Source organism: Ictalurus furcatus, chromosome 29 (assembly GCF_023375685.1).
Source record: "Ictalurus furcatus strain D&B chromosome 29, Billie_1.0, whole genome shotgun sequence".
NCBI lineage: Eukaryota > Metazoa > Chordata > Actinopteri > Siluriformes > Ictaluridae > Ictalurus > Ictalurus furcatus.
The window spans coordinates 12,642,437-12,667,897 of NC_071283.1; the positions used below are offsets into that span (position 1 = coordinate 12,642,437).

Below are 25,461 nucleotides of genomic sequence, written 5' to 3' on the forward strand. Positions count from 1 at the left end.
TATATATATGGAACTGTGGCACTTTTGAGCTGTGGATTAAGAACGAAAGAAACGATGAGTTTGGTTTGCATTCTGCAGGGTTTTTTTTTTTTTTGGCGTATAGTGTGTATTTTGGAAATTAAAGTTTCATTTGTGTGTAAATTGTGACATTGGATTGTAAAGAATTCTTGAGCATGAACTGTGAGTGGATTTTTATTTATTTTCATTTTTCTACATATGAATTTGCAAATGTTGTGTATCTGTTCTGTCTGATGTATGGAGTGATGTTCGGTTGTAAACGACTTGAAAATGTCTGCATGGCTTCCCTAGCCCCCCCCCCCCCCACTTCCCAAAAAACTGAATCCCTCCCCCTCTTTTTGTACTGATGTGATCTGTTCTAACCGTTGTGTGTTTCTAACACGGTGTGCTCTGTGTCCACATTTTTGCAGACGGCATCTCCGAACTAACATGGCAGTCAGGCTGTGTGATGTGGCTTCTCTGCTTAGAAGTGGCTCGTGGGCGGCCGAGCCTTGGACCGGGGTCTGTGGGACTTCTTCTTCTTATTTACTGATTTTATTTATCTTCATTTCCACGCATGTCATTCCAGTCATGGCCAACTTCCTGTGCTGCTCCGCGTTACAATTCGAGTAGTTATGAATCATGGAATGGAGAGTAAACAGGTCTGGGTCAGTGTGTCAGTAGCTAAATTGAAACTCTTAGGAAAGTTTTAGAGCGGCTTGAGCTGTTCGCCATCACATCTCTCCAATCTGTCCCTTTTCTGCTTCACGTTTAATCAGTGTTATCGAGTAATACTATCATTTTTGTTAGTGGTTTGGTTAGTTGTGCTACTCCAGCAGTTACATAACGGAAAATAGTGTTGTAAAGGCAATGATTAAACAAAAACCCTGCTTATAACGAAAAATGGCGCTGAGCTACAGTAGCAACAACGGGCCAAACACTAAACTGTGGTTTAAACTTTGTGCCTTTTCAGTGGTTTAAACCTTGTGCCTTTTCAGACACCATACACAAATGGGGAAAAATATAAATACCTGAAGTGATGTAAACCATACCGGTCAAAAATGTGGACTTGACTGATTAAATACAATATTTAGGCCTATATGCCTAAACTATAATGCAAAAATAAAGTTCAGGAAGCCAAGAAGTAATTACAAAATGTAATCAAGTCCTCATTAAGTGCTAGGAAAGAGCTCCTAGTTTCTCACTCTTACTGTATAAAATATGGAATGGTTAAAGAAGTCCACACTTTTAGCTGGTACTGTATAGAATTCAGGTGTATCCTCTAACTCCAGACAAAATCTGTCCTGAAAATTTTGAAACCCCCAAAAGAAAGCCAAGTATCTGAAGAAGGATGTTTGGTGTGAATTTGAAGGCGCATGTTTGACAGTGTACATGTTGAAGTTCGTACATGTACACAGTGTACATGTTTTGTTTGAAAGGAGGGTGGGTTGGTTGATGGAAGGAAGGAGGGTAGGTTGGTGGAAGGAAGGAGGGTAGGTTGGTGGAAGGAAGGAGGGTAGGTTGGTGGAAGGAAGGAGGGTTGGTGGGTTGGTTGGTGGAAGGAAGGAGGGTTGGTGGGTTGGTTGGTGGAAGGAAGGAGGGTTGGTGGGTTGGTTGGTGGAAGGAAGGAGGGTTGGTGGGTTGGTTGGTGGAAGGAAGGAGGGTTGGTGGGTTGGTTGGTGGAAGGAAGGAGGGTGGCAGGAAGGTAGGTTGAAGGAAGGTTGGTAGGTTGAAGGAAGGAAGGAGGGTTGGTGGGTTGGAAGGAGGGTTGGTTGGTGGAAGGAAGGAGGGTAGGTGGAAGGAAGGAGGGTAGGTTGAAGGAAGGAAGGAGGGTTGGTGGGTTGGTTGGTGGAAGGAAGGAGGGTTGGTGGGTTGGTTGGTGGAAGGAAGGAGGGTTGGTGGGTTGGTTGGTGGAAGGAAGGAGGGTTGGTGGGTTGGTTGGTGGAAGGAAGGAGGGTTGGTGGGTTGGTTGGTGGAAGGAAGGAGGGTTGGTGGGTTGGTTGGTGGAAGGAAGGAGGGTTGGTGGGTTGGTTGGTGGAAGGAAGGAGGGTTGGTGGGTTGGTTGGTGGAAGGAAGGAGGGTTGGTGGGTTGGTTGGTGGAAGGAAGGAGGGTTGGTGGGTTGGTTGGTGGAAGGAAGGAGGGTTGGTGGGTTGGTTGGTGGAAGGAAGGAGGGTTGGTGGGTTGGAAGGAGGGTTGGTTGGTGGAAGGAAGGAGGGTAGGTTGGTGGAAGGAAGGAGGGTAGGTTGGTGGAAGGAAGGAGGGTTGGTGGGTTGGTTGGTGGAAGGAAGGAGGGTTGGTTGGTGGAAGGAAGGAGGGTTGGTGGGTTGGTTGGTGGAAGGAAGGAGGGTTGGTGGGTTGGTTGGTGGAAGGAAGGAGGATGGCAGGAAGGTAGGTTGAAGGAAGGTTGGTAGGTTGAAGGAAGGAAGGAGGGTTGGTGGGTTGGAAGGAGGGTTGGTGGGTTGGAAGGAGGGTTGGTTGGTGGGTTGGAAGGAGGGTTGATTGGTGGAAGGAAGGAGGGTAGGTGGAAGGAAGGAGGGTAGGTGGAAGGAAGGAAGGAGGGTTGGTTGGTGGAAGGAAGGAGGGTTGGTTGGTGGAAGGAAGGAGGGTTGGTGGGTTGGTTGGTGGAAGGAAGGAGGGTTGGTGGGTTGGTTGGTGGAAGGAAGGAGGGTTGGTTGGTGGGTTGGAAGGAGGGTTGGTGGGTGGAAGGAAGGAGGGTTGGTTGGTGGAAGGAAGGAGGGTTGGTTGGTGGAAGGAAGGAGGGTAGGTTGAAGGAAGGAAGGAGGGTAGGTTGGTGGAAGGAAGGAGGGTTGGTGGGTTGGTTGGTGGAAGGAAGGAGGATGGCAGGAAGGTAGGTTGAAGGAAGGTTGGTAGGTTGAAGGAAGGAAGGAGGGTTGGTGGGTTGGAAGGAGGGTTGGTGGGTTGGAAGGAGGGTTGGTGGGGTGGAAGGAAGGAGGGTAGGTGGAAGGAAGGAGGGTAGGTTGAAGGAAGGAAGGAGGGTTGGTGGGTTGGTTGGTGGAAGGAAGGAGGGTTGGTTGGTGGGTTGGAAGGAGGGTTGGTGGGTGGAAGGAAGGAGGGTTGGTTGGTGGAAGGAAGGAGGGTTGGTTGGTGGAAGGAAGGAGGGTAGGTTGAAGGAAGGAAGGAGGGTAGGTTGGTGGAAGGAAGGAGGGTTGGTGGGTTGGTTGGTGGAAGGAAGGAGGGTTGGTGGGTTGGTTGGTGGAAGGAAGGAGGATGGCAGGAAGGTAGGTTGAAGGAAGGTTGGTAGGTTGAAGGAAGGAAGGAGGGTTGGTGGGTTGGAAGGAGGGTTGGTGGGTTGGAAGGAGGGTTGGTGGGGTGGAAGGAAGGAGGGTAGGTGGAAGGAAGGAGGGTAGGTTGAAGGAAGGAAGGAGGGTTGGTTGGTGGAAGGAAGGAGGGTTGGTTGGTGGAAGGAAGGAGGGTTGGTTGGTGGAAGGAAGGAGGGTTGGTTGGTGGAAGGAAGGAGGGTTGGTGGGTTGGTTGGTGGAAGGAAGGAGGGTTGGTGGGTTGGTTGGTGGAAGGAAGGAGGGTTGGTGGGTTGGTTGGTGGAAGGAAGGAGGGTTGGTTGAAGGAAGGAAGGAGGGTTGGTGGGTTGGAAGGAGGGTTGGTTGGTGGAAGGAAGGAGGGTAGGTTGGTGGAAGGAAGGAGGGTAGGTTGAAGGAAGGAAGGAGGGTAGGTTGGTGGAAGGAAGGAGGGTTGGTGGGTTGGTTGGTGGAAGGAAGGAGGGTTGGTGGGTTGGTTGGTGGAAGGAAGGAGGGTTGGTGGGTTGGAAGGAGGGTTGGTTGGTGGAAGGAAGGAGGGTAGGTTGGTGGAAGGAAGGAGGGTAGGTTGGTGGAAGGAAGGAGGGTAGGTTGGTGGAAGGAAGGAGGGTAGGTGGAAGGAAGGAGGGTAGGTTGAAGGAAGGAAGGAGGGTTGGTTGGTGGGTTGGTTGGTGGAAGGAAGGAGGGTTGGTGGGTTGGTTGGTGGAAGGAAGGTTGGTAGGTTGAAGGAAGGAAGGAGGGTTGGTGGGTTGGAAGGAGGGTTGGTGGGTTGGAAGGAGGGTTGGTGGGTGGAAGGAAGGAGGGTAGGTTGAAGGAAGGAAGGAGGGTTGGTTGGTGGAAGGAAGGAGGGTGGCAGGTAGGTTGGTAGGTTGAAGGAAGGAAGGAGGGTTGGTGGGTTGGAAGGAAGGAGGGTTGGTAGTTTGAAGGAAGGAGGGTTGGCAGGTGGAAGGAAGGAAGGTTGGAGGGTTGGCAGGTTGAAGGAAGGTTGGTAGGTTGAAGGAAGGAGGGTTGGTGGGTTGGTTGGTGGAAGGAAGGAGGGTGGCAGGAAGGTAGGTTGAAGGAAGGTTGGTAGGTGGAAGGAAGGATGGCGGGTTGGTGGGTTGGAAGGAAGGAGGGTTGGCAGGTGGAAGGAAGGTTGGAGGGTTGGCAGGTTGAAGGAAGGTTGGTTGAAGGAAGGAAGGAGGGTTGGTGGGTTGGTTGGTGGAAGGAAGGAGGGTTGGTGGGTTGGCTGGTTGAAGGAGGGTGGCAGGAAGGTAGGTTGAAGGAAGGTTGGTAGGTGGAAGGAAGGAAGGAGGGTTGGTGGGTTGGAAGGAAGGAGGGTTGGCAGGTTGGAGGGTTGGCAGGTTGAAGGAAGGAAGGTAGGTTGAAGGAAGGTTGGCAGGTTGAAGGAAGGAAGGTTGGAGGGTTGGTAGGTGGAAGGTTGGTGGGTTGGTAGGTGGAAGGAAGGAGGGTTGGTTGAAGGAAGGAGGGTTGGAAGGAAGGAGGGTTGGTGGGTTGAAGGAAGGAAGGAGGGATGGTAGGTGGAAGGAAGGAGGGTTGGTAGGTTGGTGGAAGGAAGGAGGGTTGGTAGGTTGGTGGAAGGAAGGAGGGTTGGTAGGTTGGTGGAAGGAAGGAGGGTTGAAGGAAGGTAGGTGGGTTGAAGGAAGGTTGGTGGGTTGGTAGGTGGAAGGAAGGAGGGTTGGTGGGTTGAAGGAAGGAAGGAGGGATGGTAGGTGGAAGGAAGGAGGGTTGGTAGGTTGGTGGAAGGAGGGTTGGTAGGTTGAAGGAAGGAAGGAGGGTTGGTGGGTGGGTAGGTGGAAGGAAGGAGGGTTGGTGGGTGGGTAGGTTGAAGGAAGGAAGGAGGGAGGGTGGGTGGGTAGGTTGAAGGAGGGAGGGTTGGAAGGAAGGAGGGTTGAAGGAAGGTAGGTAGGTTGAAGGAAGGTTGGTGGGTTGGTAGGTGGAAGGAAGGAGGGTTGGTTGAAGGAAGGAGGGTTGGAAGGAAGGAGGGTTGGTGGGTTGGTAGGTGGAAGGAAGGAGGGTTGAAGGAAGGAAGCATGGTTGGTAGGTTGAAGGAAGGAGGGTTGGTAGGTGGAAGGAAGGAGGGTTGGTAGGTTGAAGGAAGGAGGGTTGGTAGGTAGGTTGAAGGAAGGAAGGAGGGTTGGTAGGTAGGTTGAAGGAAGGAAGGAGGGTTGGTAGGTTGAAGGAAGGAAGGAGGGTTGGTAGGTTGAAGGAAGGAGGGTTGAAGGAAGGAGGGTTGAAGGAAGGAAGGAGGGTTGAAGGAAGGAAGGAGGGTTGGTAGGTGGAAGGAAGGAGGGTTGGTAGGTGGAAGGAAGGAGGGTTGGTAGGTTGAAGGAAGGAGGGTTGGTAGGTAGGAGGAAGGAGGGTTGGTAGGTAGGAGGAAGGAAGGAGGGTTGGTAGGTTGAAGGAAGGAAGGAGGGTTGGTAGCTTGAAGGAAGTAAGGAGGGTGGAAGGAAGGAAGGTAGGTAGGTTGAAGGAAGGAGGGTTGGTTGGTTGAAGGAAGGAGGGTTGGAGGGTTGGTTGGTTGAAGGAGGGTTGGTTGGTTGAAGGAAGGAGGGTTGGTTGGTTGAAGGAAGGAGGGTTGGTGGGTTGGAAGGAAGGAGGGTTGGTAGGTTGAAGGAGGGTTGGTGGGTTGGAAGGAAGGAGGGTTGGTAGGTTGAAGGAAGGAAGGAGGGTTGGAAGGAAGGTAGGTAGGTTGAAGGAGGGTTGGTGGGTTGGTAGGTGGAAGGAAGGAAGGAGGGTTGGTAGGTTGAAGGAAGGAGGGTTGGTAGGTAGGAGGAAGGAAGGAGGGTTGGTAGGTTGAAGGAAGGAAGGAGGGTTGGTAGGTTGAAGGAAGTAAGGAGGGTGGAAGGAAGGAAGGTAGGTAGGTTGAAGGAAGGAGGGTTGGTTGGTTGGTTGAAGGAAGGAGGGTTGGAGGGTTGGTTGGTTGAAGGAAGGAGGGTTGGTGGGTTGGAAGGAAGGAGGGTTGGTAGGTTGAAGGAGGGTTGGTGGGTTGGAAGGAAGGAGGGTTGGTAGGTTGAAGGAAGGAAGGAGGGTTGGAAGGTAGGTAGGTTGAAGGAGGGTTGGTGGGTTGGTAGGTGGAAGGAAGGAGGGTTGAAGGAAGGAAGGAGGGTTGGTAGGTTGAAGGAAGGAAGGAGGGTTGGTAGGTGGAAGGAAGGAGGGTTGGTAGGTGGAAGGAAGGAGGGTTGGTAGGTAGGTTGAAGGAAGGAAGGAGGGTTGGTAGGTAGGTTGAAGGAAGGAGGGTTGGTGGGTTGGAAGGAAGGAGGGTTGGTAGGTTGAAGGAAGGAAGGAGGGTTGGTGGGTTGGTAGGTGGAAGGAAGGAGGGTTGAAGGAAGGAAGGAGGGTTGGTAGGTTGAAGGAAGGAAGGAGGGTTGGTAGGTGGAAGGAAGGAGGGTTGGTAGGTTGAAGGAAGGAGGGTGGGTTGGTAGGTTGAAGGAAGGAAGGAGGGTTGGTAGGTAGGTTGAAGGAAGGATGGTTGGTGGGTTGGAAGGAAGGAGGGTTGGTAGGTTGAAGGAAGGAGGGTTGGTAGGTAGGTTGAAGGAAGGAAGGAGGGTTGGTAGGTTGAAGGAAGGAGGGTTGGTAGGTAGGTTGAAGGAAGGAAGGAGGGTTGGTAGGTAGGTTGAAGGAAGGATGGTTGGTGGGTTGGAAGGAAGGAGGGTTGGTAGGTTGAAGGAAGGAAGGAGGGTTGGAAGGTAGGTAGGTTGAAGGAGGGTTGGTGGGTTGGTAGGTGGAAGGAAGGAGGGTTGAAGGAAGGAAGGAGGGTTGGTAGGTTGAAGGAAGGAAGGTGGGTTGGTAGGTTGAAGGAAGGAAGGAGGGTTGGTAGGTTGAAGGAAGGAAGGAGGGTGGAAGGAAGGTAGGTAGGTTGAAGGAAGGAGGGTTGGGTTGGTTGGTTGAAGGAAGGAGGGTTGGAAGGAAGGTGGGTTGGTAGGTTGAAGGAAGGAAGGAGGGTTGGTAGGTGGAAGGAAGGTAGGTTGAAGGAAGGTTGGTAGGTTGAAGGAAGGAAGGAGGGTTGAAGGAAGGTAGGTAGGTTGAAGGAAGGTTGGTGGGTTGGTAGGTGGAAGGAAGGAGGGTTGGTTGAAGGAAGGAGGGTTGGAAGGAAGGAGGGTTGGTGGGTTGGTAGGTGGAAGGAAGGAGGGTTGAAGGAAGGAAGCATGGTTGGTAGGTTGAAGGAAGGAGGGTTGGTAGGTGGAAGGAAGGAGGGTTGGTAGGTTGAAGGAAGGAGGGTTGGTAGGTAGGTTGAAGGAAGGAAGGAGGGTTGGTAGGTAGGTTGAAGGAAGGAAGGAGGGTTGGTAGGTTGAAGGAAGGAAGGAGGGTTGGTAGGTTGAAGGAAGGAGGGTTGAAGGAAGGAGGGTTGAAGGAAGGAAGGAGGGTTGGTTGGTTGAAGGAAGGAGGGTTGGTGGGTTGGAAGGAAGGTGGGTTGGTAGGTTGAAGGAAGGAAGGAGGGTTGGTAGGTGGAAGGAAGGTAGGTTGAAGGAAGGTTGGTAGGTTGAAGGAAGGTTGGTGGGTTGGTAGGTGGAAGGAAGGAGGGTTGGTGGGTTGAAGGAAGGAAGGAGGGATGGTAGGTGGAAGGAAGGAGGGTTGGTAGGTTGGTGGAAGGAAGGAGGGTTGGTAGGTTGGTGGAAGGAAGGAGGGTTGGTAGGTTGGTGGAAGGAAGGAGGGTTGAAGGAAGGTAGGTGGGTTGAAGGAAGGTTGGTGGGTTGGTAGGTGGAAGGAAGGAGGGTTGGTGGGTTGAAGGAAGGAAGGAGGGATGGTAGGTGGAAGGAAGGAGGGTTGGTAGGTTGGTGGAAGGAAGGAGGGTTGGTAGGTTGAAGGAAGGAAGGAGGGTTGGTGGGTGGGTAGGTGGAAGGAAGGAGGGTTGGTGGGTGGGTAGGTTGAAGGAAGGAAGGAGGGAGGGTGGGTGGGTAGGTTGAAGGAGGGAGGGTGGGTGGGTAGGTTGAAGGAGGGAGGGTGGGTGGGTAGGTTGAAGGAGGGTGGGTGGGTAGGTGGAAAGAAGGAGGGTTGGTTGGTGGAAGGAAGGAGGGTTGGTGGGTGGGTAGGTTGAAGGAAGGAAGAAAGGAGGGTTGGGTGGGTGGGTGGGAGGGTGGGTAGGTGGAAGGAGGGAGGTAGGGTGGGTGGGTAGGTTGAAGGATGGTGGGTGGGTAGGTTGGTTGAAGGAGGGAGGGTAGGTTGGTTGAAGGAGGGAGGGAGGGTGGGTAGGTGGAAGGAAGGAGGGTTGGTGGGTGGGTGGGTAGGTGGAAGGAGGGTGGGTGGGTAGGTGGAAGGAGGGAGGGTGGGTGGGTAGGTTGAAGGAGGAAGGGAGGGTGGGTAGGTGGAAGGAGGGTGGGTGGAAGGAGGGTCGGTGGGTGGGTGGGTGGAAGGAAGGAAGGAGGGTTGGTTGGTGGAAGGAGGGTTGGTTGAATGAAGGAGGGTTGGTGGGTGGGTAGGTGGAAGGAGGGAGGGTGGGTGGGTAGGTTGAAGGATGGTGGGTGGGTAGGTTGAAGGAAGGAAGGAGGGTGGGTGGGTGCACTTTACTTAGTATGGGGTGGGAATCTCCTCAATCACCATTAGTGTGTAGCATCTTAGAACGCATCAGAACGTCCACCACAAACCAGCTATTAGTGGAGAGAAGAATGATGTAGCCAATTCAGAGATGGGGGTTATTAGGGGGCCATGAGAAGGGCTGTGGGGGGCAGTTTCATCAGGACACTGGGGTCATACTGCTACTTTAAAAATATTTATTTAAAAACATTAAGTGTTCTTGGATTTTTAATGACCTCAGTGTCAGGACCTCGGTTTAACATCTCTGCTGAAAGACGTTGCTGTTTTTACAGTATAATGTCCGTCACTATACTGGGGCATTAGGCCCCACACAGACCACAGGGTGAGCGCCCCCCGCTCACCTCACTAATACCACTTGGAGCAGCAACCTTAGTTTTCCCCAGGAGGTCTCCCATCCTGGTACTGGCCAGGCTCAACCCTGCTTAGCTTCTGTGGGAACACCACATGAGAAATACAGGGAGATATGGCTCTGGTTGAGGAAGGAGTCTGGTTGGTTGCTGAAGGAGGTTGGTCGTCTAAAGAAGAAAGAGGAGGTTGGTTGGTTTGTAGAAGGAGGTGGTTGGTTGGTTTGCTGAAGGAGGAGGGTTGGTTAACGGTTGTTTGTAGGGTGTGTTGAAAATGGGTATCGGTTGCAATGTTGATTCTAGCTTGTAGAAAACTAGAAGGGTGTTGGAAGACTGGTCTTGATTTGAATAAGGGTGTTTTGCTGAAGATTTGTGTTGAAGCATACCTGTTGGAGATATTTGAAGAGCATTTTGTTGAGTGTGTGAGGATGTTGCTAATGTACCATATATGCGTGTTGCTGATTTTAGCATGTTGGTGTGCTGGTAAGATATAAATAAGCTGTAATTGTATTTACTTGTGTTTTTCAGCCTGGTATAATTAGCTGTTACTTGGTGCTAATGTGATTAGGAATTGCATTACTGCTGATCAGGTGCCTTGTGCTGGAGCGGCATTTGTTATGGTGTTAATTCTCCTGATGAGCAGTTCTGGCTTCTATTATACTGAAAAGTAAGATTTAATAAGGTTTGCTGTTATTTTTAGTGCTACCACTCTGCAGAGGATCTGAACACTTTCGCATCCTTAACACGACCTCGTCTGTGTTCGTAGCTAATTAGAGTCACTGATGCTATGTCCACATAGTTTAGGCTTGTTATGGCAGGAAGAAATTAGATTTGTGTGGGACACTGAGCAGAAGAAATGCATTTTCTCTACGGATTCTTTTGTGCATGTGTGTGTATATAAAATAAGAAATATACAATATGACTAGACATTAGGGATGTCACGAGAACCGATACTTCGGTACCAACATGCTTAAAACGTGACGTACTTGTTTTTCTGCACTAGCGTTGGAGCGTTTCTAATGGAGGTATCGAGGTTGCAATTCTTCCGGACCTGATTGGGGCAGCAAATACACGCAAGTGTTTGTCAGTCCACAAGTGGTGAAGAAGAAGACCTACAAGCGCACAGGGGGAAAAACTACCGAAGATTAGCTTAGCTTAACAAGTTTAGCTCCGACCCGACTCGTTGAGAGGAAAAGAGAGAAAGCTACCATCGGTTTCCGGTGGGCAACCGATGCTATCGTTCATTTCAACCCGAGCGAGGAAACGCCTGGAATTTGGCGATGCACCTGAAAGACGGTCCTATATCATGTATGTTTGAGGCAGCTGGCATTGCGTCCGTGAAACCAGCTAACGTTATGCTCCATGTAACGTTTGCCATAGCCTGTTATTTGTTAACGACGCTAACGCATTGCAGTGTTATAAACTACCTCCTAATGGGCCACCGTGCATCGCCATTCAGCCCGTGTCCTGTCAGCTACATGTAGCCTAATGTCACTAATTATTATTCACATGTTCATGCTTTTAATAAACTTTTCTGTCCTGCCACCATATCAGTGAATTTAAACTAATGCTTGCATTCAGAGTATAAGGTGTGTGCGTGCGCGTTTAGGAGTGCACCTCCACTCATTGTCAGACAGTGTTTGATAAATAAAATAACCCCCTTCTCTCTCTCTCGCTCTCTCACTCTTTGCCAGTATCAGCCAGAGGAGGATGTCCTCCAGGAGAGTTTTTAATAAAAAATTTTTATGCCGCACCATGGTATCGACTTTGGTATCGAGTATCGTGTACTTTTGGTGGTATCAGTACCGACTACTAGATTTTTGGTATTGTGACATCCCTAATAGACAAACATTCCTGGTGTCTTTTTGTAAGAGCTCTGAGCTAAAAAAAAAAAAAAAAAGTGGTTGTTTTTCCCAGTTTCAGAGTAGGCAGTCCTTGATGTTTTTCCTTTTATACCAGTTTAAAAACTGCTTTAACAAAAAAGGGTTTAAGCATTTTTTTTCTTCCCTTTTTTTTTTTTATATCTACATTATTGGCTCAAATTGCGTGTGAACTCAACTTTTTAAACGGATAATTTTTTTTCTTTAAACACCTTTTTTAGATTATGCAAATTGAATCGGTGTCATTTAAAATCTCTGCTCGCACACAGGCAGCACCTACAGGCAAAATGGCTCATGATGGCATGTTGGCAAGATAGAAGGTAAAAATGTGTTTTCTGACTCGAGGTCCCCCCACCCCCCTTTGTTTTTGTTTTGTTTCTTTTTTTTTTTTTCTATTTTCTGGGCTCTTTAGCAGGTAATTGCTGCCATGGAAACACAGCTCTCGAACGGGCCGTCGTGTAACACGAGCAACGGTCCGAACCAGATGAATAGCTGCTCCTCACCAGTGGAGTCGAGCGGCATGGAGGACAGCAAGACGAACCTGATCGTGAACTACCTGCCTCAGAACATGACCCAGGAGGAGCTCAAGAGCCTCTTTGGAAGCATCGGGGAGATCGAGTCGTGCAAGCTAGTACGAGACAAGATCACAGGTGAGGTTTGACCACGGTTTGTTTATTTAGCTTTCCACACTCTAGAGCTCACACTGTTAGTTTAGGAGTCTCTTTCTGCTGGAAATCGGCGCACAGTGAGGTGTGACGAGCCAATCTAATTACAGCATGGACGATTCTGAGGTTGTGGCCAGAAAAGTATACAAAATGCACATTGTATGATCTGGTATGTTATGAGTGGAACATCTGTGGAGGGGGGCGAAAAGCAAAAATAAATAGTCACAGTATATTTTCTAGATGTTTTTAGTGTGGTGGTTTTGTTTTTTGTTTTTTTTTTGGTGATGTATATTTAACAGCATCTGAAAATCGATTTTCAGAAAGCTTGCAGGAGACCTTTTGGTGTGTTTTGTGTACTGAATTAGCCGGTCTTTTCTGAACAGCTTTCCATGACTTTTTACTAATTTACTGGATTATAAAGTACTTGTTTTCTACTTGGTTCATGATTTTTTTTTTTTAATTTATTTATTTTATTTTTATTTATTTTTTTTTAATAATTTTTTTATTTTTTAAGTCGGTCTCTGGGGGTCCGTTTTCCGATCAGCTAGTCTCGGTCACGGACACGCGTAAGGGGATGAAGTCATTGCTAAAATCGGGGCTGTTGCTCATCCGGACTGCTGGTTATTGTTGGGTGTTGGGGACGTGGGCATGCAGCCGCGCTTTCTTTCTGATGCGACCGTTATGAAATGGACATCCTACATGAAAGCTGTCATCACTGAAGCCTCACCTCGGTAACCACTGACTACTGCAACTTTACAATCTACACCACACCCTGGCCATATTCACACACGCACATGTTAACTGTGTGTAAATATGTAGCTGTTTTCACTGTACTAATGCGTGGGTGTTTTTTTATTATTATTATTTAAATAAATAAATCACTAGTATTTACTATAGATGAAATGTAGCCTGTGATCTACAATTAGTTTGAGGCTAGAAAAATAACGCGCGCACACACACAGAATATTAATAAAGATAATTGACTTCATGTACAAGTATTTTAATATCGAATTTGTGTTCGAATGTTTTATAAATGAAGCCCCAAACTCGTTTTCGTGACTTCAGAAAAACTGCTTAATCAATTTAGATTAAATTCCAGATATCATTATATAGTTGCTACTGCATTTAGAAACTAGATCTAAGAGAAGGGTTTCTCTCTGCCTTCAGTAGTTCATCACAAAACAAATACAGAAATACTTTCCTCTTAGATTATTAGTTTATTAATCTCCTTAACGATTTTAAAAAATTTATTTATTAATAAAAATAATAATAATTTGTAATTTATTATTATAAAATTTATTATTAATGAGGGCTGATCTTTTCTTTTTCTTTTTTTAATTAATCAATTTTTTTTTTTTTTAAACACGCAAGATTCGAGGTTGCCGATTCTGTTGACCGAAAAAAGTCAATAGCAGACTAAGCATTTCATCTCAAGTCAAAGCTCTCAGCACAAGTTCTCTCATTGCCTCGCTTTATATTCTCCGCGTCCTACATTTATGAAATGGCGGGGGCTTTTGTTCCCCTTTTTTAAAAAAAAAAAAAAAAAAAAAAAAAAACCACGTCGGCAAGACTAGATTGGCCGCCTTAACCGAGCAATATGTTCTCATTATACGTTTTTTCCTAAGCGAGCGCAGTTATGAAACTTCCCCGCTAGCCAAGCAGATTGGCTCACTCGCTTTAAAGAGCCATTTAATTGTTAAACATTTCTGGTTTTATTCTAGGCACTTGTTTCGAGTCCTACCCCCACACGCACGCATCTACTCAGCACGCCGCTGGCTCTGCGGCTCCTCGGCTCAGTAAGATGCGTTAAAATAAGCTCGATCGGATTCTACAGTCTCCTGCAACAGTGAATACGTCGAGCGTAGCTTTCTCTACGATCTTAGATCTCGCACGTTTGTCTGAATCCGTTATGAAGAATTGATGCACCGCATGCTTCGACGTACGGCTTCAGTTCAAGACTGTAACGAATGGCCATGTTGAAACCAGGCTCGCAAAAATGATAGACATGGCACATTCAAGAAAAAAAAAAGAAACTATTTTGCTTTTTCCCCAGGCTCTCTCTAAACCTCCTAATTATAGTTAATGCTGTAATGTTCTTCGTGCCCAAACCTTCACGCACAAGTAGATTATTGTGGTCTAATGTTTGTGTACATTTAGTAATGAATTAATTTGTTTTGTTTTTTTGCCTAAACCGGATTCATATATAATTTATTTGAATCTCCTCAGCCCAAAAGATTTTTATCCTGTACGCTAAATGATTGTGTTCTCCTGGGTTTTGAGTTCCTGCTGCTGCTCGAGATGGTGTGATGATGCTTTTTCTGCAATTAAGAGAAAGTTATTTAAAAAAACAAAACTAGATTGGATTCAGGTCCCCCCCCACCTTCTTAATGCATTGCAGAGCCATTCAGTTGTCGAGCGTACGCATTGGACTGAGTTTATATCTATAATGTATTTGAAGCGTGTATCTGGCACTGGAGAAATCGGATCAGGACTCCGTATTAGCTGATGGTCGATGCTAAATGACTCTGATCATAATAAATATGATGACGTATCAACACTTAGAGTTCTGGTTATAGATTTCTCTTCCAAATCCTATTCCAGTGATGGATTTTGTTCCAGGACCCGATATCTGACGGTTTCTCCGCCGATATCCGATCCACAGTCCACCATGTATCAGTCATCAACCTCATACCGTTACAGTGTATAGGTCGCTGTCTATAGCTGTTATGTTAATAGTTGCTCATATTACCTGAAAATAAGGTTAGACATTTTGATAATGGACCGTTTGATTTCTTCCATACAACTGTTTCCAGATCAGTGGCTCCTCCAGTAAAGCAGGTTCGTCTGTGAGCGAGATCATGCATCATGGCTTAGGGATGTTGAATCAAATCTCACTGTTCAATGTTTACACGCAGAAAGTGCTTTTTTTTTTTTTTTTTTTTTTTTTTTTTTTTTTTAATTAATCTGTGGGTCTGTAACGTATTTAGCTATTAAACATCGAATAGGCTTCAAACTTATTAAAGCTGCTGCAAGACCTATGAACAAAGTAAAAACAAATAAATGAAGGAAATGTCTAAACGTTTTACATTGAGTGAGATGATTATCAGAAAATAAAGAACAGATTACTGAAGAGAAATCGAATTCTGTAGTGCTAAACTGGAGTGTGCTGCTTTCTCGGTGATGTACGTTGTGTAAGCCGAGGGTCTCGGTGCACGGGGTGGCCCGTTGATCTTCAGCGCTTACATAATTGCTGCTCTTTTGCTCTATTTTTGTTTTCATAGTGGTTCGCATTCATGTATGCGAATGGGCAAAACCTTGGCCGTATATATCCATCCAGAATATCAAGCAACAGGGGAGATCACACGCTTGTTTTTAAGCAGTAAAGTGTCTAACGTTTCGTTTCCTCCAACTACATCTAGTTAGCTGATGACACCATGGTGACGGATGATGAGTGGGAGGAGTAGAGTGAAAAACTACCGTCGTTATCCTTCTCTACTGCACATCGGCGATGCTACCGTGAAAACGATCAAAAGGTTTCTCGTGTCAATCACGCCACTCTCCGTAGACCAAAAGCCCAGCAGTGCATGTGTTTCTGAGGAGCGGAGCCTGCCTCTCTGCCATCCTCTCTGCGTTCTAAATGATCATCTGATCTCTGTCTTGGGAAGTGCAAATTTTGCAATTTTTGAAACGCAAGACCGTACAGCAATTGGTGAAACCAGCTGATGATGAAAACTTTCATTACATCTGGGTGGATGTGGACACTGTGGTGGATGACCCCACTCTGCTGGTCATGGACTCCTCATCTGGGGAACCATCAGCAGACTTTATGAATGTTTCTTCTCTTCTGCTTCCTGAGTAGCTCGTATCTAAAAGCCCAGTCTCCTCACTATCTATACTTTAGAACACACTGTTACCTTTCGGACTCCACTCTTGTAAGTGTTACAGTTGAATTTCTAGATCCCTTTAGTGCGGTTCAGGTCCTGCACGCTTCTTTGTCGTGATTTATGACTCCACAGTTTTGGAGCACAGTTACAGTTGCACTTTTGGACTTTGCAGTCCTTTGTGCCTTGCTCCTGTGTTGTATTACACCATTGTCCTGGAGAATCGTTTTTTTTTTTTTTTTTTTTCTTTGTTTTTTTCCCCCTTCTCTTCTTCTTCCACTGCAGGCGTCTTTCTGGCTAGAATGACAGAGATCTACTCGTGTACCTTTATTTAGCCCTGACCTCTGTCACTGCAGAGACTGAATCTTTTTTGTTTCTCTTGTTCTCTCCTTTCCTCCTAGCTCAGCTTTTCAGGTTCCTCGTTACAGCACACCGTCGTTAGATCTCCCACGGTAGCACACTAAACAGGGAGCCAATTATAGTGAAAGCAGATGCTTAGAGCCACTCTCTTGGGGACGAATGCATATTCCACCAGTCTAATTGGCACTTTGCTGGTTGGTTCTAGTGAGTGAAAGATGGCATGTGTGGCTGATTTTTTTTTAACTCTAAAAATAAAAAAAAAAATTTTCTTTTAATAATTTTTTCTTTTTGGGGGTGGGGGCATCATGACTCTCATCATGTTCATGACTTTTTCTTTGCATTGGAAAGATGCTAGTTATGATATGGTAACCAATTCACCAAGTCACGTGTTAAATATGACGTTCGATTGCCATTTGAAAGGGTATGTCACTTAATAGGCATCGACTAAGAACTGTGTAGATCTCCTATATGTGCAATTTAATTAGAAGTAAACGGTGCGGCAAAACATGGTAGTAAAAGTATAATGACCGGCAGTGACGTCTTCCTGTTAATGTAACCAATCTGGTGTCTGTGCTCGTGCCAGAAAAGCAGGTGGAAATGAACGTTTCCACCACACTTCACTTTTATACACTATATGGCCAAAAGTTTGTGGTCACCTGACCATCACACCCATACGTGAGCCTTCTCTAAACTGTTGGAGGTATTTCCCTTCACTGGAACTTAGAGGCCCAGACCTTGTTCCAGCATGACGACGGCCCTGTGCGCAAAGCGAGCTCCAGGAAGACATGGTGTGTTAAGGTTGCAGTGGAAGAACTCGTGTCCTGCGCAGAGTCCTGACCTCAACCCCACCCAGCACCTTTTGGGATGAACTGGAACGCCGACTGCACCCCAGACACCCTCGCCCGACATCACTAATGCTGAATGAGCACAAATGGACGCACTGAACGAAGAGCGGAGGTTATTATAACAGCAGAGGGGGACTCCATCTGGAATGGGGTGTTCACAAGGCACATGGGTGTGATGATGACAGACTTTTGGCCGTATAGAGTCAAACATTGCATGGCATGTTGGAGCAATTTGTACGCATTTCTGTAGCCGGAAGCAGTGACGTAGTAGAGATGTGCACGGGTAGTCGAATGCCCAGTTTGGTATGCTAGTATAGGAATACTGACATAACTGGTCCAGAGGAAGCTGCTTGTGTATAATCAGGTTGTTGGGTGTGTTTGATGATTTGAGAAGCTCCAAAAGATTTCTTCCAATCTAATCTTTTTCTTCTTCTTCTTTCTTTTCTTTCCCCTGTGCAGTGTGAAGCAGTTGTCTTGCGATGATGCATGTTTGGGATGGTTGAGCTTTGGGGATCCCAAAAAAAACAGAAACTAAACACTCTCTACCCAGAGTAGGATTTCCTGTGTTGCTCTTTTTGCTGTAATTTTTTTTTGGATTCGACGGTGCGATTTGGCACAGCATCCTCTCTGCAATCTCACCGTCTGTGCTGATCATTAGAAGGTTTCACTTTAGCGGAGGAGGCTGAGCTGAACCTGACCAGCAGCTACATCTTGGCTGTGGAAATTGCATCGCTACCATGTGGTAGAAGGGAGTGGGTGTCGAGCTTTATTTTTGTTTTTATTTATTTATTATTTCTCAGGCAGATTTGAGATTGAAATTATTCAAGAGAACAGAGATCTTCATTGCTCAGCCTGATGAGTCATAGCAGCAGTCTGATTTTTTTTTATTTATTTATTTATTTATTTATTTATTTCCCCTCCAGTGTCTATTAAAATAAAAACGTCCATCATATCAGGCCAGAGTAGAAACTTTCCCTTTTTGCAGCGTTGCTTCAATCCAGTGAGAAGGGTGAACAGAGGGAATGCTTCTATGAGGTAAATTCTAATAACCCGATGGCCTTTTATCATGTTTACAGTATTATCTTTAACCGCGTTGAGGACGTTTCAGTCCATCATGATTGTCAAAATGCGGTCAAATTTGAGCATAAAGGCTGCTTTACACACTTTATTTATTTTTCATCCATGGTTGGGTCACACTCCATCTCGGATGGCGGTTCACCTTTTGTTCGATACAGGAGGTGCTGTAATCGGCAGTCACTAGGACGGCGCTGTCTCGGTACGCGCTCTCCTTGTGAAAGAGTTCCTTGATTTGTGAGGTAAAATTGGTTAATTTGCTCACGGGTAATCGGTTTCGAGTTAAGACAGCTGATGAACAATTGTGGGTCGTGTTCGAGGTTTGAGCCGGTGGGATCTCGGCGGTTAAGGCACTGGATTGAGTTCAAATCCCAGCACTACCACTGCTGGGCCCTCGAGCAAGGCCCTAAATCCTCCTCTGCAAAACGTAAAATGTCCTGTTGCTTTGGTTAATGCCGTAAATGTGAACGGACCAAACTATGTGCGTATGAACGCTATTACGACGGGTCTTATGCGTCACCAAATAAGCACATTGTAATCGTAGTACTTGCGTGAAAGAATATTGGCCTCTTACACACTGCCACTGTCCTTTTTGAACAATCCAAATCAAGTATCTTGTATAGCGGCAGCGCTGACGGTTCTTCCGACTACAAGGCAAATCACAGGTTTATATTAATGCACTCCGTCTGATGGTACTGTTTCTCTAGGAAGAACTTGCATGAGCGCCACAAACGGGTTTAACAAAGTGTGTGTGTGTCGATGTGTAAGGAAGTCCCGCAAGGAAACGCTTCGTGAGCATTTTTTGGAAGGAGTCTTGTTTCTTGGTGTCATGATGGGCTGCATTTTTTATTCATTTATTTATTTATTTTTCTTCTCCTTGACTTCAAGAGGAAAATAAAGAGACTGGTGAAGGAGCAAGTGTTTACAGTAGCTGTAACTAGAAACGGATAAAATGTACAACTTGTTCTTTGATCGACGTCTCTAACCTGTTTTCCTGTACCAGCACATACCCAAGTGTTTTGTTCCACACATCTTAAAGCGGTCTTTAGACGGATACTGCAGCTCTCTAACCTGCCCGATTACCTAAACTACTGAGGCACGGCATTCCCAAAAGAAACGTGAGGCGATAATTTGATACGCGAGCTGAATTTCACGATTTACCGCATGACCTGTGACGTGCACCTGACTCGCCAGAGCTCGTGAATGAATTAAGTGCAGTGATTGGTTGATTTATGAATGCTATTTGATGTGACGTATAAAAATGCGGTATCGGAACCTACTTGTGTTTTATTCCAGGTCAGAGTCTGGGTTACGGATTTGTGAACTATGTGGATCCTAAAGACGCCGAAAAAGCCATCAACACTCTGAACGGACTGCGACTGCAAACCAAAACCATCAAGGTAAGAGGACTTGGGAAGAGATTCTGCGTGTGACTGTGGGATTGGAGAATACAGAAACGCCTACTATGCTAGATCGGACCTGCCAACGTACACACCTGTTGCGTAGGCGCTCCGCGTTTTAACACTGGAGTACAGTGTGTTTCTTTTTTTTTTTTTTTTTTTCCTCTCCCCCCACTCTGCTTCCAATAAAAACACAAGATGAGCTAATTGACGTGAATCTGGAATGATTGACAGTTGCTAGATAGAGAGAGAGATGGATACTAAGTGCTTTAGGTAACATTTTCCCTGGAATTGGAAGAAAGCCTGCATGTAAACATTAACTAAAACAGACGAGGGGACACTGTATTCTCTGCACTTAGATAAGTGACGTGTAAAAGGACTGTACTCTAAATGTCCTGTGTTTTTACCCCTCACTCCTCCATTTTTTTTTTTTTCCTAATCTGGGTTGGCAGGTCTGCAAAACAACAATTTTCTTACAAAGCACAACTTTTTAGATCTTCAATGAGGATAAAATGAAGCGCGTTAGCAGCAACGTGTTCCCGTTTCCAGTTTTCTTATCGTGCTCCAACACTCCAGAGAGAGGGAGAGAGAAACATCTCCTGCTGTTCTTTTAGAAATGCTGATGCCTTCCGTGCGATTACAGTCTGCGAGTATTAGCCGAGAAAAAGTCGTAAAGTTGAATAGGAAAGATGTTGGATGAGTTGGAACAAACGTGGTTCGAGGTCGGGAGGAGGAGGAGGGAAGGCGTTCGTCAGAGGGACGGATGAGCGAATGCTGAACGTGGAGTTATGGCGGCGCGTTCCCGTCTTCTGCTCTCCAAAACATAAAGTAGAGAAAAACAAGGGCGAGTTTGGTGGCGTTTATCGATCGGAGCTCCTGTGCGCACGAGCTCCGTTCAGAGCTTTAATTAAAAGCGGACAGTTTTTATCGACGTGGCTGAGATTGCGGCGCCGAGCCAGCGTCTCGCGTCTGCCAGCGTTCTAATTAAATTTAGGCAGATAAGCGCTGTGCACCGTGTCATGCAGGGAGAGAGAGAGGGAAGCAGGAACCGGTGCCGTTTTACATTTCTATATACAGTACGTCCTTCTAAAATGATCTGCCAAGCTTCCTGACGCATGAAGGTTTGTGTTCCTGCTTGTGGATTAAATGAGTAGGATGATGCTTCACGTCCATGTCTCGCTCTTTATTATCGGTGAGGAACCAACTCGCATAGCTGTGTATTGATAAACCAAATTAAAACCCACAATGCATCTAGAGGTACCTCTTTTCCATGATTGCTATTATTATTAAGCACCTCAGTGTCATTGACGCTGCTCTCTCATCCTTCTAACAAACAATTGAAAGATGCCAGAAACCTTGACCTCATCTGAGTGAAAATAAAAAGTTTTGAAGAGAAGTTTCAGCTGAGATTTGAAAGTACAGTAACTCCCACAATGCACTGCAATGCAGAATTCCCATGCTGCACTGTATTTGAGGAAGTGTGTGTGTGTGGCCCGTGTTAAATTGGGACAGTGGAGTTTGTACCCTACATATAAATAGTGAATAGTGAGGATTAGGATGTATCCAGAGTGAGCTCGTGATTGGGGTTACGTGGCCTATATAGCGAGAAGGTTACGCGGTGCGACGCGTTTAGCGCGGGCGCGAAGATAAATTAGATTATTCTGAAAAACAATTCATCAGAGAAAAAAAAAAAATGCACATGATGCACAAAAAATATAATCTTGTCGGCTGTAACCTTTGCTTCAGCTTATTATACACACAGTAGAGGTGTAACGATACACTCCGGTCACCATCCGGTTCACCGTACTGGCTTGATTCTCAGAGTATTTTAAACAAAACTTAGAATGAAGAAAAACTGACTTAAAACTAAAACTTTAAAAATTTCCCCCCCGTGCCATACACTATATAAAATAAGATCAAATTTGCCGGGAAAACATTTTCGGATCAGTGCCGCGTCACTCACAGTTCACTGAAACGTTTCAAAATTTTTATTTATTTATTTATTTATTTATTTATTTAAAAACCCATCCCGGATTGGCATTACATTTTGGAACAAATGCTAATGATTCCTTAATAAAGTACAAATACGAAAATGTACATTAATGCCGTGATGCTGGACTTGTGTGGCGTCCTGTACGGTAGAGAGACGATACACCCCTGTCTCGGCATTTCTGTAGCTGCTACAGTGTGTGAGATCGTTGATGGATCAGTAAGATAACAGAAAGAAAACTGTCGCGTCATTAATCTATAAAGCTCGACAAGAATCGGTCGTCTTGTTCCTGGATCCGTCTTGCGTTGGCACTATCTAGCTGTCTAGATAACGTTTCAAATGTAACGCGTGAGGAAAGTGTGTGTGTGTGTGTATGATCCTCCGTTTAGGATTTAGTCCTTATTGCTTGCGAGGGGAAAAAAGTCCGCTTATGGTGAGTGGAACCTAAAGCAACTTTTATTAGCTATTAATAAAGATGATCACTTTATTAAAGAATATACTGACACCAAGTATGGTTTGTTCTTGGTAATTGTTCAGTATCATGGTGATGAGAAGTTTGGGGTCGTCTGGAATGATGTTTTAAAACGTGCTTTACTCGACAGAGCGAGCCGTCGGGCGTCACTTCAACTCCTCGTTTCGTCATGGTTTAAGGAGAAGATACGCACCGCACCGTGCAGTCATCGTTTCGCGTTTTGCCAAAAGCTTCTTAGCATATGCTCGTCGCCGGGGCTGCGCGTGAGCCGAGCGATCTGGTCGGCGTTTTGAGCGGTAACAGCTCACAGTTTGGAGAGGTGTTGCAGTCTCCTGCGTTATAAATATCTCCATCTGTTCCAAAGCTTTCTCGCTCTATAGACAGCGGTTGGGCGTGATTGCGTCCTTAGCTTAGAGGCTCGAGTGAGAATGCGCTATTGTGGGCCTGTCAAAGCTTTTGTGCGCGTGAATTTAACGTTTATTATGAAGAATAAAATCCGTTTCACAGCGCCAGCGCTTCAAAGGCTGACGACTTTCTCCTATTTGGGAAGGGGGCGGGGAGTGGGGAAACCGAGGCTGGAAATAAACGACAGTAAAGTGCCATCCGCATGTTTTAATACGCTTACAGCGATTATTTAACCTCCAAGGTGTGTGTTTTATTTCACACGTCACTCTAGAAACCTCTGCGTCGTGGTTATAGCTGAATGGCTGCCATTGAGGAGTTATAATGAATGGAATTTGGGGACTAAATCGTGTCCGCTCTCGGAGATAAACGCCGCCGTCGTTTCAGCCGTCCTCCTTTCTGTTCTGTATAGTGAGGAATTTGTGATGAAATCTCGGTTTTCCAGCGAGGGGAGGGGTGATGTCTTTAATAGTGGTTTGGATAACGTGTGAAGGCATTCATGCGGTAAAGACTTTCTCGCTTCATTTAAACAGTTTGAGTAAAAAAAATAAGGTCTTGGAGTCACCTTGAAATGAGATCAGCTCGGGCGTGTTGCTTTCCGCCGTGCGGTCTTTGCACCCAGCGGCAGCAGTACGGTGTTCGCGAAAAACTACCCAATCGCAAGTCGAGTGGAAGCACAGTGTTTGTATTAACATGGGGTCAGAATCGGTCTGCGGCGGTACCGACCCGGACGGTACGTTCGATCTACACGGTGTTGGCAAAAGTTTGTGGATCATCGCGTGCTTGCCCAAACGGTCACTAACTCGCTAATAGTAACACAACCAGGTGTTGGCGAATAAGCGAATAAGCGTTGTCGTGTTGTAGCTGGTTAATATTTCCTGAAACGCGCACAAACCTTGACTAGCTAGACTAGCTTGTTCACTAGCGTTAACGCAAACGAACCTGAAGCGAGTGAACTAGCTCGAGACCCGAGTTCTGGAGCTCGTGGTTATCGTACACGTTTTAACGAAACGGAGATTTTAATTTCCGCGTTCTCTAAGGGGGTGTGAAACTTCTCTGCGGCTGCTGTAAAACTTTATTTGGGGGAAAACTAGTGCCTCATGTAGTGAATAGGGAGTGTGGTTTAGGATACATCCGCAGTGAACGGCTGATGGTGAGGTATGTGGTTGTGTAGTGAACGGGCTGTGTGGATTGAGACGCACCCACCAGAGAGTGACTTGGGCTTTTCAAACACGGTGATTTGTGTCACGTTGCATCGCACTAACGAGAAATGACGCTCAAGTGGCTGTTTGTCGTTTAGCCTGTAAAGCCGTTGAGCCGTGTGTAACGCGCGTCTTGTGCCGTCAGGTGTCCTACGCCCGTCCGAGTTCGGCCTCCATCAGAGACGCTAACCTGTACGTGAGCGGTTTGCCCAAGACCATGCCGCAGAAGGAGCTGGAGCAGCTTTTCTCTCAGTACGGACGCATCATCACCTCCCGGATCCTCGTCGACCAGGTTACAGGTGAGCGAGTTGCATCATTCCACAGGACTTGTAGCTGCAAGAAATACCCAGTATGAAAGTCCTGATATATTTTATTTGTGTCTTTTTGTTAATGTCTCTCCACACTCGAGCAACTGCTGGATGTTACAGGTGTTGCTTCTTAGTCCCTAGAAATGTCTGTCCCCCTCAACCCCCCCCCCCCCTCACCCCACCACAGATCCCTCCGTCATGGACGGATGAAATGGATTTTGGAGCAGAGAATGGCTGTGTGTAATGAGTCAGTCTCTCTTTCTCTCTCTCCATCCTCTTCCCTGAGGTGCTGCTTTAATGCAGAGCTTTAAAATGAATTTAGTCAGACTGATCTCCATTTCCAAAATGCCAAGTCGCTCCGTCATATGCAGGCTCTTTTGTCTTGCTTTCTCACACTTCCTATGTGTGAGATGGAGTGTGTTTGTCTTCGCTTTTGTTGCTATGTAAAGATTGACCTCGGTCCATTTCAACAACTTTTGAGAGAAAAAGAAATAAAAGGCGAATAAAAGAAAATTGTTATGACGAGACTGAGCTTCTGATTACTGCATTGTAGTATTGGCAGCTGAGCAGAACTAACAAAAAAAAAAACATGGATGAGAGAACGAATAGAAGAAAAGATAACAAAATTGTACAGGTCAGAGGTGGTGATGGTGGAAGGAGATGAAGGAGGAGAAATAAATGTACAATATATCGAGGATATGCTAACATAACCATCCGTCAACCAATCAGAAGCAGAGCTTGGCTAGAGCATCCGGTTTCTTAACAAACCTACGAGGCCGTGATGTACGTCAGTGATTTTTCTTCCTGATCCCGAACCTGTGATGCGTTCTCTCCTGTGCGCAGGCGTGTCTCGAGGTGTGGGTTTTATCCGCTTCGATCGACGCGTCGAGGCCGAGGAGGCCATCAAGGGGCTGAACGGGCAGAAGCCTCCCGGAGCCACCGAGCCCATTACTGTGAAGTTCGCCAACAACCCGAGTCAGAAAACCAGCCAGGCTCTGCTCTCTCAGCTCTACCAGTCTCCGAACAGGAGATACCCAGGACCACTCGCCCAGCAGGCTCAGAGATTCCGGTAACACGCCAGAAACAGTCTTTGGGGGAGGGGGCGGGCTGTTCGATCCGTTTAGTCTCGGCTTTGCTTACAATTTCGATATAATTATGAAGAGGATACAAACGTTCTCCCCGCTTTAGAGCGGAAGCCGTGTCGAGCTCCTTTTCCCCTTCGTTCTCTTAGTACTTTTAAAGTGCCGATCAGAACGATGGAGCAGGTCACGTATAATTAATGTACCGCGTATAATAATGTGCCAGACTGCACGTCGCCGCATATAATTACGTTTAATTATCAAGTCACGATGCATGCGGGTAACACGGGATGTGTCGCTCTTCGATTGGAAACGGTGCACGTTTTAGTTTTGGGCACGTCGGAGAATTTCAGTACGTGTCTAGGGTCGGCGCTAGAGCAGATGCTTCCGGTTTAATTGGATGCTTTGCTGGTTCTATGATTGGCTGATGGGAAGATCGAACATGTGAAGTGCACATGCAGAGGCTTGACTTTTTAGACCTAGAATGAATTAAATGTTGGTGGTGTTGAAAACGTTCAGACATACTTTGTCTATGTATATTGGTATTGTGGTGATGGTTTGTTACTCACAAAAGTATTCTGTGCTAATGGTCTTTGTTTCTTTTCAGGCTGGACAACCTGCTGAACATGGCTTACGGAGTGAAGAGGTAAATGTGCACATGAGCTGTGTGTGTGTGTGTGTGTGTGGAGAGTTCCTTGCTCAAAGACAGTAATTGAATCCCCCACTGGGATATAAGGGTTGCCACAAAGACTAC

The 25,461-nt window shown here is 46.5% G+C and overlaps 1 protein-coding gene across 1 annotated transcript in view; it reads left to right on the forward strand.

Annotated features, from left to right (window-relative positions):
• Window positions 1-315: 315 nt before the first annotated feature.
• elavl2 (ELAV like neuron-specific RNA binding protein 2) overlaps window positions 316-25,461 on the forward strand; it is a 34,948-nt gene continuing 9,802 nt past the window's right edge. The window contains exons 1-6 of the mRNA XM_053619387.1: window positions 316-519; window positions 11,442-11,679; window positions 19,151-19,254; window positions 23,466-23,619; window positions 24,472-24,697; window positions 25,315-25,353. Coding sequence (XP_053475362.1) covers window positions 448-519; window positions 11,442-11,679; window positions 19,151-19,254; window positions 23,466-23,619; window positions 24,472-24,697; window positions 25,315-25,353 — 833 coding nt within the window. The 5' untranslated portion in view covers window positions 316-447. The remainder of the gene's footprint in view (window positions 520-11,441; window positions 11,680-19,150; window positions 19,255-23,465; window positions 23,620-24,471; window positions 24,698-25,314; window positions 25,354-25,461) is intronic.